This window comes from Corvus brachyrhynchos, unplaced genomic scaffold (genome assembly GCF_000691975.1).
Source record: "Corvus brachyrhynchos isolate BGI_N302 unplaced genomic scaffold, ASM69197v1 scaffold94, whole genome shotgun sequence".
Lineage (NCBI taxonomy): Eukaryota > Metazoa > Chordata > Aves > Passeriformes > Corvidae > Corvus > Corvus brachyrhynchos.
Window position 1 is genome coordinate 9,537,527 of NW_008238330.1, and position 15,530 is coordinate 9,553,056.

At 38.4% G+C, this 15,530-nt stretch overlaps 1 protein-coding gene across 3 annotated transcripts in view; it reads left to right on the forward strand.

Annotated features, from left to right (window-relative positions):
* Positions 1–10,827: 10,827 nt before the first annotated feature.
* Positions 10,828–15,530, forward strand: part of TRAK1 (trafficking kinesin protein 1) — a 101,027-nt gene continuing 96,324 nt past the window's right edge. For all 3 annotated transcript variants that reach the window (XM_017734498.1, XM_017734497.1, XM_017734496.1), the window contains exon 1: positions 10,828–10,928. In XM_017734498.1, coding sequence (XP_017589987.1) covers positions 10,843–10,928 — 86 coding nt within the window. In that variant the 5' untranslated portion in view covers positions 10,828–10,842. The remainder of the gene's footprint in view (positions 10,929–15,530) is intronic.

Consider the following 15,530-nt stretch of genomic DNA (forward strand, 5'->3'; position numbering starts at 1 on the left):
GATAGCCAGGGCCAGTCTCTTTGAAGCAGGGAAGTATTAACCCACTTATAAGGACTCCTTGTCTCTACATGCTTTCTGTCACAAGGGACTCATAGCTACAGCATGTTGCACCAGAAATAAAGGGAAAAAAAAATTGGGCCTGTAGCAAGTGAGGAAACAAAATCCGGAGACAGCAGTAGGTACATGCCTGCTCCAAGCCAGCAGTTATGGGCTGGCTTACACAGCAGAACTTGTTAGTTCTGCAAATTGCCTCTGAGAGATCATGCTTTTTTTGTGAACAGTGGCCCTTTCTGCCATGTTGAAGGACATAGTGTGTCTTATATGTGGCTACTGTATCTGTTACACAAGTGACAGCACAGCAACAGTAGACTTCTTTAATGTGTCCGATGTCAAATTTATTTTTATAAAGCAGTGTAATTCATTACTGGTGCCAGCCCAGATATTTGCTATGGCCACAGTCAACACTTGTGACACAGCTGTTGCTGCCATTGCACAGTGAGCTCCCCAGTTGCAGTATAAGGTAAAATTCCAGCAGGTTTTTCTTATTTGCAGTCAGAAATCTACACAGGACCACAAATACAGCCTTCTGTTGGTATTTGTGTTGTACAGCTGTTGGAATTAAGAATTTATGGTCAAACTGATGTTGTTCAAGGCTGTATCTTTTCTTTCTATAGATACTCTTCTGCTGCAGGTTGTTTCTACATTAATGTAGTTTTTGCTGATGTTTAGACTTTGTTTGAAAAGGTGGGACCATTTGCCTAGTTCTTTAAAATACACTTTTTTTTCGTAGTCAAGTCAGAAATAAGAGCATATGTGTAGTTTAATGGCTCAATGGTCTTAATTTAAAAATGCTACCTAAAATGTGTCTGTATCTTATAGTTGTGAGAGGAGTTACAGATCAGATAGAGGGTAGTAGGAGGAGTAAGGTATATAACTGATGCATGGCTGTAAGTATGTTTGTCATAGCCAAATTGATTACTGTAACTGGGCTACTCTGGTGTATTTTCCATTCTCAGACTTTGGTGCTTTTATGTAACACTAGTAAGTAACTTGCTCTGTATTTTATCTTTCCCCTTGTTGTTCAGCGATATGGTACAAATTAATAAGGATTATCTGCTAAATGTCTCTTCTTTTAAGAGGGCCAATATTGTTGGACAGTGTGGGAATTTACAAAGTGTTGCCTTTCTCTGCTTTTGGGATTTTTCTCCCCTCTCTCCCTCACGAGAAACAGGAAAGAAAACATTTTTCTGATGAGGTTATTAGTGTCACACTGGCATTTTAGAGCAGTTAGATTTAAATGGGTTGTTCTTAGAATTAGGAGTTCAGTATTCAGTCTGTTGTTACTGTGGATACAGCAATTTGCTGAAGTAGCCACCTCTTCATGCTTTGCCAGTGGCTAAAGATGCCTTCCATGGGTCCACCTGCACACCTTATGTTAAGCTGAACTCACACCTGTTGACTGCTGGAACCTACCTAGTTTTTCCTTTTTTTTTTTTTTTAATAGATGAAAGAGTAAAGGGGGCAAAGTTTGGACTGAAGGGAATGAAAGTCTCAGAAACCTCACTCCCACCCAAATATTGCTTTTTTTTTTGTTCTCACCTTCACAGAGCTGCATCCTTTGGGCATGGAAAATCATAGACATTTCCCTAAAACATCTGGGTGATAAATACGTGCTAGAACCCAATGCTAACTCGGTGTGATAGTTTCATATCCTGAGTTCCGTGCTCTTCTGCCTTCATTTTTTTTTATTCTTTGGAATATGGGTTGTCTCATCTGTAAACCAGCACATTTGAACACGTTTAAAAACAAGCTGGTGGAAACATTCATTTGTAAGTAAACGAAATGGACAGGAATGAAGATAGTCCATGAGTTTAGTGGGAGAAAAAATACTCAAACATCCCTGAGATTTGCAGTTATTTTGTTGAGCTTCATTTTATGGAATATTGCTAAACTGGAGCCACCTCTGTAGTACAGTTAAATGCAGTTAAGCGTTTTAGGTTTCTGACCCTGGATCCCTGAGATTTGCAGTTATTTTGTTGAGGAGCTTCATTTTATGGAATATTGCTAAACTGGAGTTTAATGAAGGGAGCATGGGGAAATCTATGGAAACAGTGACTACTGAACTGCTCAAAATGTAAGGATTTCAACTTGCTTTCTGTGTTGGTTCTTTAGTGAAATGCAAATTGAGTGAAGAATGAATGAAGGTGTCCAGCCCTTGAGGGTTTCTGTGCTTTGCCTGGACTGGGGGCCAGAGTCAGGAGTGGCCACATGAGTCTGTGCTGAGATCATTAGGCTGAGGACACCAGCTGTGCTATTATTAGGGATTTTAAAGTCTGTGGCAGATGTTCTTAGGCTCTCTTCCAGCCCCCACGTATGGTGCAGTGGAATACATGGAAAAAGAAATTATGACAAATTGTTTTCCCATTCAAACAAACAGATTTTTAAAACTTTTAATTTTTTTTTCCATGTGTAGCTGGACAAGATATTTATGTTAACTTGAATGTGTTAAAAATCAGTTTGAAGTATTTTAGCCAAAACCAAAAAATGTATACTAATACGAAAGTAAATACAAGTGCTTTCCTTGAAAAGGAGGACTTGAGGGACTAGCCAGAACTCAATTTTGGAAGTGCATGTGTTTTGCCATTTAAGTATTTGTTTTCTATTTTCCTTACCACTGCTATTTAGACAGGGCCTTTGTTGGGTTACTTTCTGTGTATGTATATAATGCAAAGCTGTACCTGCAAAGATTTTGAATGCTGGTGATGAGACACAAGAGAAGACGTAATGTACATGCAGCAAAGAGGTATTAATAATGAGATTAAAGTCTTTGAACAGAAGTACTGCTTATTATGTTACGGTGATACAGCACATAGCATGAAGAAAAGCATGTTTTTTCTTTTTGTTGTCATAAGGGTGTGTATGTGTCTTGTTTTGAAAGTGTAATTTGTTTTCTCTCTGGAAGTCACTTAGCCAGTTTAGATACCCTCAAAGTATAAATCACAAGCTGCTCTGTGGAGTTCTGATATAAAATGCAAAAGGGAGGTGTCTGCCAGGAAGCTGCAAGTGTGACTAAATGGCAGACCAAAAGTACATAAGGTGCTGAAGAATGCAAACTATTTATGATAGGTAACAATATGTCTCTGTATTTCATGTCTTATGGGTTTTTTTGCCATGGAAGTGTGTTGTTGCTAAGCAGAACAACATATGTTTAAACAATTCCCTGTATATCAGCTTTTCCTTACTGTCATCAAAATATGTGGTGGTTTTTGAGTTAAACCAACTGAGATGGTGCATGAGTTCCCCTGAGCACAAAGGGAAGAAAATGCAACACTTGAGAAGTTTATTATTTATGCATTTTTATGTGTCCGTCTCTCAGCTCCTGAACTCTGAGGCAGCTCTCTCATACAGAGCTTTCTAGTATGATTAAAGAGAAAAGGACCCAAATTAAGCAATCTAACAGTTCTTATTGAGGCTCTCATGCCTTTTGTGTGTATTTTCTCTGTGCGTGTTTCTTTCTGGATGTTTCAAGAACAGACCATACCTTTGATCAGAAAACTGAGTACTCATTCTCTTCATTGTTTTATCTGACCCCAAGAAAACAGTGTTGGAAACCTCAAGGTTTTTGGTTTTTTTCATTCTTCGTAAGTCACTGGGATTTTAATCAAATGCTCTGATGCACTTGTAGGTGCATATTGCTGATAAGGGATACATCTCTGGATCTAGTCTGAATGTGATTTCTCCTTTTGATTTCCCTATCTCCAAACTGTTAATCTTTCTACCTTCTGGTAGTGGTGTTATTTTAAACCATTGGAAAGCCAGGTAGTTCTTCAGGTTTCTTCCACATTATGATCTAAAAGAGCTAAGTGCATCCATGTACTGCACTGTGGGGAGCAATGAGATGTAACCCTAGAAGTCTGTGGTGGTTGATGTGGATGAGTGCTGTTTTACAGTTTATACCTGGTCATTTGAGAGTACAGCTCTGTGGTTGCACCCCAAGTAAGCAGGATTGTGTGCTGAAACTTGTGTGTTGATAGCTCAAGTTGATAGCAGTGAGTAACAGTTGCTACTTGAATAAGATTGTGACAGTCCCCACAGTCACATAGCTCCTATGAAAAGAACAGTTTCTCCTGTGTTACTGAGATTACAGTGTGGGACCCAGAGAAAATTTAAGAGGATTAGTGATGGCATGTTGCATTAATCCTGACTGCTTAATCAGAAGGATTTTTTCCTGAAGATTATTTTGTTGGCAAAACTGGGAAAATTGGGATCTTGATGAGCTCCAGAGGTTTGCTTTGAAGCCTGGAGCAAGCAAAGTCGTAATTTGCTAACATGACTGGTTGGAACATGTTTTTCTCAGGTTAGAGGTGAGCTGTCACATGTGCACGATGTGGAGACTGGGCTAAATGCACTTGTGGTATTAAGCTTGCCTTCGTACATGGCAGTCCTTGTTTGACTAGAATGGAGTATTTATATAGCTTCTTACAGTATCAACTACTTTCTAACTGAAAAATAATTGCTTGGATTAAAGTGGTTGAGTCTTGCACAGCCTTGTACTGAGAGTATTAAGCCTGGGTCAGCTCCCCCCTCTTCCCCCGGTTCTGAACTTCAGCAACCTGTTCGGTTCTCTGTGCACGAGGTGGGAGGATGTGAGAAGGAAGGTTTGTTATAAACATGTTCCAGAAATGCATTTTCCTCTTCCAAGGAGGTGCTCAGAGGAAGCAGTTGTGCTGGTTAAATCTTAGCTTCCAGGATGCCCTGCAACTCCAGTGATGCCATCAGTGATGTTGGTTCCCATACCTCCTTTGGTAGAAAATGCTTCCAGGCAATGGGTTTGAGCTGAATGGTTGACAGTTATATTTTAATTTCTCTGTAACTCCAGAATGCTTTAGACACGTAAGTTCTCAAGTGGATGTGTATCTTTGTGGGTAGATGGAGCAAAACTCATCCTCTCACTGAACATATGTTCTAAGTCTCCTCTGTGAGAATGTACGGGAGCCTACTAGTCAGTTTCACTCCTTCTTCAGCCTTAATCAATGTATTGTAAATAGTGTGGGAACTACCATGTTGGGGTATGCATGTATTTGTTTAATGAAGGTTCATTTTGCTAATTGGCAGGTTGATAGATTAATGCATACTCCTTGGGTGTATTGAAAATGGACTGTGGATTTGTTTGTTTACTTAGTAATTTATTTTTTAAATAGCCCTCCCTTCCCCAAGCTTGACATTTCTTTTTATTGCTATCTTACAGTACTGAGCATGTTTCAGCTTCAAGTCAGAAGTAGGAGGAGAAATTTGTGTTCTGAAATGAGTGAAGCTCTGAAGAAGCAGATCTCCCGCTCTCTCTCCCTTGTCCTAGTTTAAAATTAGATCTGCTGGCCCAACAGGAAGGGGCTTACATTTCTTGCTCATTTTTCAACTGTCAAGCAGAGCATGTAGTCATGCTGAACAAAGCAGCAGCATTCCTGGATCCTTTTAATGATGTATTCAGAACTCCAGTGCCTCCTGATTTAATGAGTACAGTGAATGTATTCACAACTAACAAGAGTGTGCTCATTAAACAGCAGTAAGTTAACTGTGCTATTCTCTTGTAGCAATCCAGTTCATAATTAAATGGTGCCATATCTGAATACAACACTGGGCTGTCAAATGGAGAGGTTAGATGTTCTGTGGATATGTGTGGATAGATGGGGTTGTTGGAGTATAAGTAATTTAGCTTAGCTTGTCTCACTGATAAGAATACTTTTCTTGGTGGAGACTTAGTGTTTACCACTCCCAACCAACCAAAAAGTTTAAACTTATGCAGTCAAAATGTTAATTTAAATTGTCTTTTAGCTGGTAGCTTTCAGTTTTATATTGTACTCCATTGCACTGCTACTGTTGTGTAAATCCAAAGTAACACAGCTATCCTAAACTGGATTTGCTAGACTGTAACTGAGGGCAGAATTGGACCTTTGGTTGACTTCACTGCTACATAAACTCAGTCTTGAAAATCCTGATGGTTAAGTGGTGACATTTGAAAAATGGAGAGATCAGTTTAGTGTTTTGGATTGGCAGAGACAAGAGCAAAGGTTAGACTGCTTAGAGGCATACAGGAGTTTGTTGGAATTGTCTTCAGTAATGTTAAGATAACTTAGATGAGAACTCAGCTGCTACTTTTATCTACTCCCTAAAGCACACTTATCTTAATTTTTTTGTATGATTGTGGGTGAAAATGTAAATATTGAATTCTTACCTTTGCTTTTAATCTAATGTCTATTCTGAAATATTTTGTTTTTAATAGTTACAGCCAGTATTTAGTAAGAGATTTGGAGGCAGAGGGAATTTGGACCTGAGGGAGGGACAGCATATGCATGCTCTCTGCTTTTGTACTGGGAACATCCTGACACTGTCTTGGGGCCTTTTAGCATAATCGGGATGACACCAAGCCAGTTCTGATTTCAAACCAGCTGACAATCTATTCAGTTTGTGCTGTCTGCCTTTCTTTAAACTGATTTCAGAAAAAAGCCATACAGTCTTTTGTACCTGTTTGCCATCTGGAAAATGAGGCTCCCGCAGGGGTAGGGGTAGATGTACTGAATGTTTGATGCAGCCTGCTGCAGCTGCTGCCTGTTACCACAGCCTGACTGTGCCTGGTTCTGACCTCTGCTCCTCAGCCAGTCCCTGCAGGTCCCTGGCATGGGCTCCTGTGTAAGGCTATCAAATGTATGCTGAACTCTCTAATAATTCCTCTTTTCCCCAAGAGCCATTTTCATTCAGATACCTTGTGTAAGCATCATTGCTTGCCTTGTACTCTGCCCTTTCATGCTAACACTGAATGGTATGGTTCCTTTTAAACGTAAACTTCCTGCTTTGTTCACGCTGGCATATGTTGTAAAACCTAGGCATGAATTGTTTGATGTAATTCAAAGGAAGAAAATTTGCACACTTCAGAGTAAGAAAGAACCTGTTCTTTTCATCTTTGAATAAGAAGAATGACCCACAGTGGTTGATTCAGATTGGAAACCAGTTGTTTACTTGATACATCGCATGGAGACACACTTGCAGCTACTAGTGTCTTGTGTAGTGTGGTTGTGTGGAGTGAGAGCACTGTGTGTAGAGAAAGAGGACAGAGGCGGGAAGGAGAGCTCAGGATGTCTTTGGTTTGTTTTAGTCCTCAGTAAAACTCTCCCTGCTGGTTATCTGGAGCAGGTGAATTCAGCTGGTAGACCTTTTTGTGTAACTCATTGATGGAGGTGAATTGGGTACTGCCATAGGGATACCATTCAAAACGGAGGCAGGGAAGGATCTGTTGCTTTCTACTTCTACCCCCAGGGTGTTTTTCTGTCTATATTGTGCAGATTGGTAAAAGGCCCGTGTGTTTTTCTTCAGTTGTGTGTTTGGTGGGGTGTGTGGATGGTGGTTGCTTTGGTTTTTGTTTTTGGGGTGTAGGATTGCCAGAACAGAAAAGGAGTATTTGGGGGGAAAAACTGCTTTTGTTTTAGTCTTATTTTTGAGGTTGAGTTGCTTTTAACTTACTTTGATACTAGACCACAAATGTGCATTAGATGAGGAACAAAGTGGAAACAGTTCCTGTGTTCCTCAAGCCTATTTTTGGAAGATCTTAAATATCTCTAAATTAGTTCTGAACTTTGTCTGGTTTTGGCTTAAATGTTTTTATATAAATTCTGAACTTTGTATTTGGCTTACAGCTTTCTTACAGTAGCCATATAAATTATTTTATACTTTTAATATTAGTCTACTACTCTGCCCACTTGCTCAGGGAATAATCTGCTCTTTACTGACTATGCCTGGTTATCTGAAAAGCTGAGACACATTCCAAATGTTCTAGTTCTGTGTAGTAATTTATCCTGCTTACATAGTGTTTTCAGAGAAGCTGCAGGAGGAGGATTTCAGACTGAACACATACTTGCTTCTGTGGGTATGAAAGGGTGGTGTAGGGGATATCCTTCACCGGAAAAAATGATCCACAGTTTTCTCGGTAAACTTTCTTGGTTCATTTTTTCAGTTTGGATCTTAACACTCACTGGGCCCAATACCAGTTACTACAGAGGACAAACTTTTATGACCTTGCATTAGTAAAACAACACTAGTTATTAGCACAGGCAAGTGACTCCTTCCTCCAGTCTCTCTAGATTATTTTTAAAGACAATGACCTTTTCATTCTTTACCACCAAGCTAAGATGGTAGTGAAAGTTATATTGCAAACTAATAAAATAAAATAATTGAGAAGCATTGAATTGAAATACATTGTAAGTAAAGGAAATCAAGAATTTTGTGCTTTGCATGTAGGCTAATTATAAAGGTGGGGGATTTTTTGATTGGGGTGTTTATTCCCATAGCAAATGGATTGTCAAAGAATAGATGTGCCAGACAGTGGACATAAATTACTTGAAATAACTTTGCTGTACTATCACAAAGCACAGTCTTGAGGATGTGCAGCGTGAGTAGATGGATGGTACAGGTCATGCAGCGCTGAATTGTGCTACTATGTTGACGCAATGTTTGATGGGTAGGCAGGAGACACTTGGTTAATGTCTTGAGGCTTTGGAGATTGTATTGTGTCAGCAAGGTGACCTCATAAAAATCTGTGTGTAAATAGCCTAAATCTGTCTATATCTATACAAGATTTAGTTGCCAGTCAACTAGAGTTAAAATCTAATTTATCTCTTATTTTAACAGTGGCACAATCTGGCAGAAGATAAATAATCTAACTGCCAGTTCATTCTTGATTATAGTGTCAGCAAGTGTTCCTGCTGCTGAAGATACGTGGGCAAGACAGATGGGAAATGGTAATTACATGGACTCATTGGGAAACTTAAAAGAAAAGCGTTGGTTGAAAAACTCTTACTTCTCAGAAAAACTGTTTTGCAACTTAACTTAAAAATTAATGAAAACAAAAAATAGATTTTTCACAAGATACTTTATTGCCTGCTGTGATTTTGGGGAAATATCTGTTGAAATCCCAACTTGTACAGAAAGGGTATGAACAGGAAATTTCTGTTAGTTCTGCATGTTGCTGAAAAGAAACACTTTTTTCTGCAATTCCAGCCCTGAAAAGAGTATTATATTCCCTTCCCTGACCACTGGAAGTGCTGTATTTGCATATTGCTGCAAGTGTTTGTTCTGGGTTGTCTTTAACTGATTGCTGAAGGTCTATTGCTGTATTTCTTTCCTTCCTTTTTTTTCTTTCTTGCATTCTCTGGGAATAAAAGAGACTTCAGTTGTGTGAAAAATTTTTATTTGTTTTTAGTTTAAGTCTTCTTGCTTCACTATCAGGCTCAAATTTAATTTCTTTTATTGCAGGTGTTTCAGTTCAGGCTTATGATGAAGTATAGAAATGCACATGGGAGTAGAATTATATTTGCAAATGTAAGTCAACTCATCAAATCCACCATTCACCATATGGTGAATTTCAGTCTGCTGTAATCATAGCCTGATGCTTGGAACAGTTGTGCACTTTAGTATGTTAAAACTTGGAATCAGGACTGTTGTGAAGCAGGAAAACAGTGGTGTGAAAAGGCACTGGGAATACCTGCAGCTTCACTGATACAGTAAATGACCAGTTGTGTATCTAGGTTCAATTTGGAACCGAGGAATAATCAGAGAATCAGAATTGTTTTGGTTGGAAGGGACTTCTAAAAGGATATTTTTGATTAGAGTTGTCAGGAGCCAAAAGCTTGATGCAGTGGGAAGCAGTGTAATTAACCACTGATGTAGGTGTGAGCCTTTTGATTAATTACAACTGAACTTTTAAAAATCTATTTTGTTAGTCATGATTGGGGAGGTGACTTCTAATAAGCAAAATCAGATGAGAAATATTTAAAACTGTATTATTTGTTCTTTTGTCTGAAGGAGCATCTGGTTTGGAATACTTTTTTTTCACAGAGGGAATTGCATTTCATATCTACAAAGATTCGAACGTTTATTCTTGGTGCAGGCTTGGCCCTGGAAAACAATGTTTACATATCCATTGTTTTGACACTTTATTTTCAGTTGGATCTGTCCACAAAAAAAATTGCTGCTGGGAGAAGAGGTGGCTGCAATGGCAAACTTGTCCTTAATGTGAGGGAACAGGAGGCTAGCTGAGAAGAACTGTTGTGACTTGTCTTGGAGGAGAAGTTAAGATAAAGGAAATTGCTCACAGTTTTCTTGAAGAACAATAAAATATTTCCAAATTCTTAAATCTCAGAAGTTTGTTGAGGTGACAGGTCATACCCTACATAAAAAAGCCATTTTGAGAAGGGCAGAGTTTGTGACTGGCTTTACTTTGAAGGGTAATTTCAGGAAAAAGGGGTTTAATTTGTTGGAGTACATGTGCGATTGCCTGATGAACTCATAGCTCTGTTTTCCATGAGTGTTTCAAGACATGCAGCAGAAAGCCTTAGTCTTTTGAGATGTATGCGGTTTTAAAGTATGGCTTTATTTTGCTGTGTAGATAAATCTTACTACTTTTGTGGAGACTCTGGAAACACTTTGCAGTGTTTTCATGATGTTTAAAAGGAAAAGATTTGCTACCATCTGTTCTGTCCAGAGGATTTTTGTGTATGGTTGTCTATACTGCTTTGTGCTCAAAATAAAAATTTTGGACATGGTTAAGAATGTAGATATCATAATACGCATTTAAAAGATCAAGGTTTTAATGCAGCAGACTGAAAAGAGGAGTAGCCTAACCCTGTTTGATTCAGTTTGGTAGTTTGTGTAACTGCTCTGCCAAGAGAGGGTGAGGAAACTTGTCCGTGAGCCAAAGTTACAATTGCATTCAAATGACCTTACAGCATCAAGAACTCTTCATGTGGGGGAAACACAAATAGAAGCGACACTTAAAGCAAGCCTGCTAGCCAAATGGTGAGATTCTGGTGGGGAAGAGGAGACACCAGACAGGAGGAATGCTGTACAGATGATCAGGAGCAAAAGGAGTTGAAAACCAGGTACAGCAGGGGCTGTTATGGAGCTGTAATCCCCCAATACTGTTTGTCGCTCCTAGAGCTGAGCTTTGACTGATGTATGTAGTGTGTGTGCAGAGGCATTGCTAGCCATGTTTTAAATTAACTCAGACAAAGGAAAGGAGCATGGCAAACACTGCTTTAGTACTTTTCATTTTCCCTTACTCAGCAGTTCAGCTGAATGCTGTTTTTCGACTATTGCACTGCATAACGCTGCCTGGCGTCTTTCTCAAATACTGCTGAGCTGAGCTGCTGTTGTGTTCTCAGATGCAGCTTTAGACTGGTGGGGCAGGGATATAGACTTACGCTTTGATGTTCAAAAGTAGGTTATTGACAGTGTACTGTGCTTCAGTGGGTCAAGGATCACTGTTTACTGTGGTTGCCTCCCTCCCTGCCTCCACATCTAACATTAGTAAACTGGCATGTTATTTACCACCATGAGATTTTTTTGAGAATAAACCAGAAGGAATCTGAGATAGCTATTATTTTAAGGTTACAGATAAAACTACTTTGGGCATCAGGTCTCTTAAGTTGTGGTATTATTGTTAAATGTGCTGTGTTGGAAACAGGCAGCTTGGTGCAAGAAGAATTGCTTGCACAGTTTTTTAGGCTTTCAGCTGCAAAGAAATTGCACTTACTTGAGGTACTCAAATTGTCCTATATTTGTAGGACAATTAATTTGTCACTGATTTCTCTTGACAATCCTGGTGTTAATATTTATATTGTATGTGTATTAATCTTTGTATATATGCTGATAGGTAATTTGGTAGCTCTTAGCCCATTTATTGAAGTATGCCATTAGTGATGCCTGTCTCACTGATATCCTGGACTTCATTCTGTTAAAATGAAAATTCTTACAATATAAGGAGCTTAGACATGGGTGTTTCCTTTGAAACATGAGGACCTGAACTAGGGTTGTTGTCATTTTATTAAGCTTGTTTTCTGGATGCAATTTGAGTTTGCTTTTCTTATATGTATCTAAATTTAAAACCAGAACTTTAAAACGGGGAAAAAAAGCAAAACAGTTCAAAATTATTCCTAAATTATGAGCAATATGAACTATGTTCTTTGTAGAACTTTTTTTTAAGAACAGTTTTTAAGTCCAATGGCTCTGGAATATTAGATTGCTGTTGGAGAGTTACGTTCTTATATTTTGGTGGCTGAAAGGCAGGAAAGCTCTTTAGATCCTTCCCCCCCAGCTTGATCTTTGTTGCTATAATCAAACAAGGAACAACTTTTTATAATTTACTAGTTCTTTTTGCTTCTGCACAACTTGGCTGTGCCTGAACTCAGTTAAAAGAATGAGTATGCTTGGTGAACTTGTAAAAAAATATTTGCAACTGCTCCTAATAAAGTTTAACTTCATTTTTCACATGTTCTTCGTTATAAAACCCACTTCAGCTTGGAGCCAAAGTAGTTTAAAGGGCCCTTCTATCATTGGGAGCTTTTTAGCTTTGGAATAATGCCCATAATAGCTGTTCCTTGGTCTGTGATTGACTGACTTGAAGGAAGATGACATTTCCTAATGAAAAGCTTTGCAATTTTAAAGCTTTATAAAAATACTTCGGATGTGCACTACCTGCAATACCTAAAATCTATAACACACTCAAAAATCTCAGTGCTACAATTGTTTTCAGACTATTGTAGGAAAGCAGAGGGAAGAAAATGAGATGTTTTTGTAGCGCTTTTAGCATTTGTAACATGACATTGCAAAGTATAGGAGTGTAATTGTAGTTGGACAGAGATGGAGGTCATATCAGACAGAAAGAATACCCTTATTGTTGGTTCTTTTTACTCCCCCTTCTGTCCCCACTAGTTCAGGTAGGATTATATTGGCAACAGAATTGCACTTAAATTCTAGTAGAAGCCCACGTCCTTAGGGATTAGACTGAAAAAATCTAAAGTGTTTTAGAGCAAAATACATCTGATAGGTTCTTCTTGTTCGTTTCTCTATGGCTCACTTTTTTTTCCTCTTGTAAATTCCCATTTCACCTCCTGATAAAGAGCATACAGATACACTGAATACAATGGATTTTTCTCCATGTTTACTTAACTTACCTGCTCTTCTTTAAGATAAGTCTACTTCCAGTAGGGTGTTTGTATTCATCACAGGGTGGCTCAGAATTTGTCTGCACTGATTTTTATTTATTTATTTATTTATTTTTATTTATCTCTAAAATACAGAGGAACAGCTGCTTTGCACAGGTGTTGAGCAATTTTCAGTTTGTATGGCGAAAGTCTTTCTAAAGGAACATGGTAAAAGAAATATTTTCAACAATATTTTCTTCTCAAACCCTAAACCCCCTCCCATACCCCATCTTGTATCCCAGGTGTTGCTGTTTAATGTATGTACTGCTATGAAATGGAGTGCAATTGAAATAAATTGTGTTTCTTTCTGGTGAACTGTGTAGTAGGAAGGAAAGTAGAACGCAGATGAAATTGATGTCAAAGGTGCTGTAAGAAACAGGAGGTCTTGTTCAATGAGCAGTTTGGTTCTACACATATGAAGGGAGCTTGGATGAAAGCAAACAGTAGATCTGTATTAAAACTTGCAGTCTGTACAGACTAGCAAGGAAATAGAGTAACTTAAATGTTTAAACAGAACTGAAAGCATTTAGACTGATTTAATAATACATTTATTAGCCTTCCTAACTAGGACTTCTAGTTGGAATTATTCTGAGACAATTCAAATATGAAATTAAAGACTGAGGTGGGTATGTGGCCTTTTAGAGCAGTACAGATTTCCTTCAAGTCATCATGAGGCTGTTACAGGAATTACTGGGAAAACGTGAGGATTAGAAGTGATGAGAGTGTATTTCACCTTTTGGGTTCGATGTTGTTAGATTTTTAAGTACTGAAACTATTTTGTCATCAACTGTGACACTCTTGCCTTTGATCCCACCTCATTCTGAAATCCTTTTTCTCTAAAAGAGATGAAATGTGCTTCCTGATGTCATGTGACTTAACACATTCAAAGTTTCATCAGAGAAATGGAACTGAAGGTGAAAAATGTAGCATAAAGAAACTTTCAATAGAGGAGATGCAGAAAGAATAGCTGCCTAGATAGGCTCTAAAAATCATGTGAACTTTAAGCCACTCAAGAGCTTAATTTAGTGGAAGACTGGCTTGAAAGGCTTAATATAGGCAGCTCAGATATCATGTGGAAAGTCTAATATAGACATGTATTGATATAAGAGACCTTGAGCTTATTTTTATTTGTTCCTGGTCAGATTGTTTGTTTGCTTCCCTCCCTTAACCCCACTCTTTATTCTCAGGAAATGCAGTAAAATGGCAGTTGTTACTGCACAACTACACCTGACTGTACCAGGGAGAGTGAAGAAAAACTGGCCTTTTGATACTGGCATTTGTTTTGATTTGGTCAGCTTTCAGTGGAGTCTTCAGTAAACTTTGGTGCTGCTCCTGATAACTTTGACTGGGAATGTGAAATGAGTAGTGACTCCGGTCAGGATATTCTTCTGCTTGCTGAGAGGCATTGGTGACTTCTGAAAGATGCAAGGTCACTGGGATTTCTACTCTTTTTCCCTTTCTTTCTTTTTTCTTTTTTGTTTCCTTTCTCTTTATGTCTTAGAACTAGTTTGTTTGTCTTCCAATACTGTAGCTTCAAATTATAGCTATTACATCAACAGCACGCCAGTTTTTAACTGTGTTCAGAAAACTCCTTGTTTCTTGTCTGGTCATTAACAAAATATCAGTAGGAAGGTCACAGGGTAACTGATGTGACTTGCCCTCTGATGGAAGTGTCATGGGAAAAACAAATGGACGGGTGGATTCCCTCTGTGTTTACAGTAGCCATGGAAAGTTGTGCTTTGTTAAAATCTCCATCAGGCTTTAGGAAAGAAAAGCCACCCACACTCTTAAATCTTTACTTTAAAAAAAAATCAGGTTTTCAAGTATCACTTCAGCTCTTACCAGAAATTTATTTGGGATAAAATCATACTGTTGGTCGGGAAGCAGTGGGGGATTTTAACTGTACAAGAAAAAATGTATCTGGAGTAGGTGGTTGATATCACTCTGAGTCTTCCTAAAATTACAGCCTTTAATGCTGTCACCGTTCATTATATGTAATTGTACTTATGGATTTGTAATTTCGTAACTCGAGAATTTAGTTTGAGAAGTAAGTTTATGAAGCAAAGAGTGTTGTCCTCCATGTGAACGGCTGAAATACCTCAACAAAACCTGACAAAACCAGAGTAAGTCGGACACCTTCATGTTCAAAAATTTTTTTAACTGATGGTGAATGTTTGACTACTTAAGTTCTCAGTGAACGAAGATAACTTCTAGAACCATGTAGATTAAGGTGGGGAATAAGAGTCAGACCAAGGCTTTTAGTGACTGGTTGCAGAGTTTTTGCTGTAATGACAAAAGAACCGTGTTGTTCATCCTTTTTAAATAAGTCACAGTATTCTTCTCTGGTAGCGCTGAGTGGTGGAAGTTGCAGAAGTTTGTGGTATACACAGGCAGGACAGTTTTGTGTCTGAAGTCTCTTAAGTCTTGCTGACTTTTTCTGTGTCTTTCTGAGAGATGGCAAATTGCTTTTGAATTAAAAAATCACAAATACAGATTTTC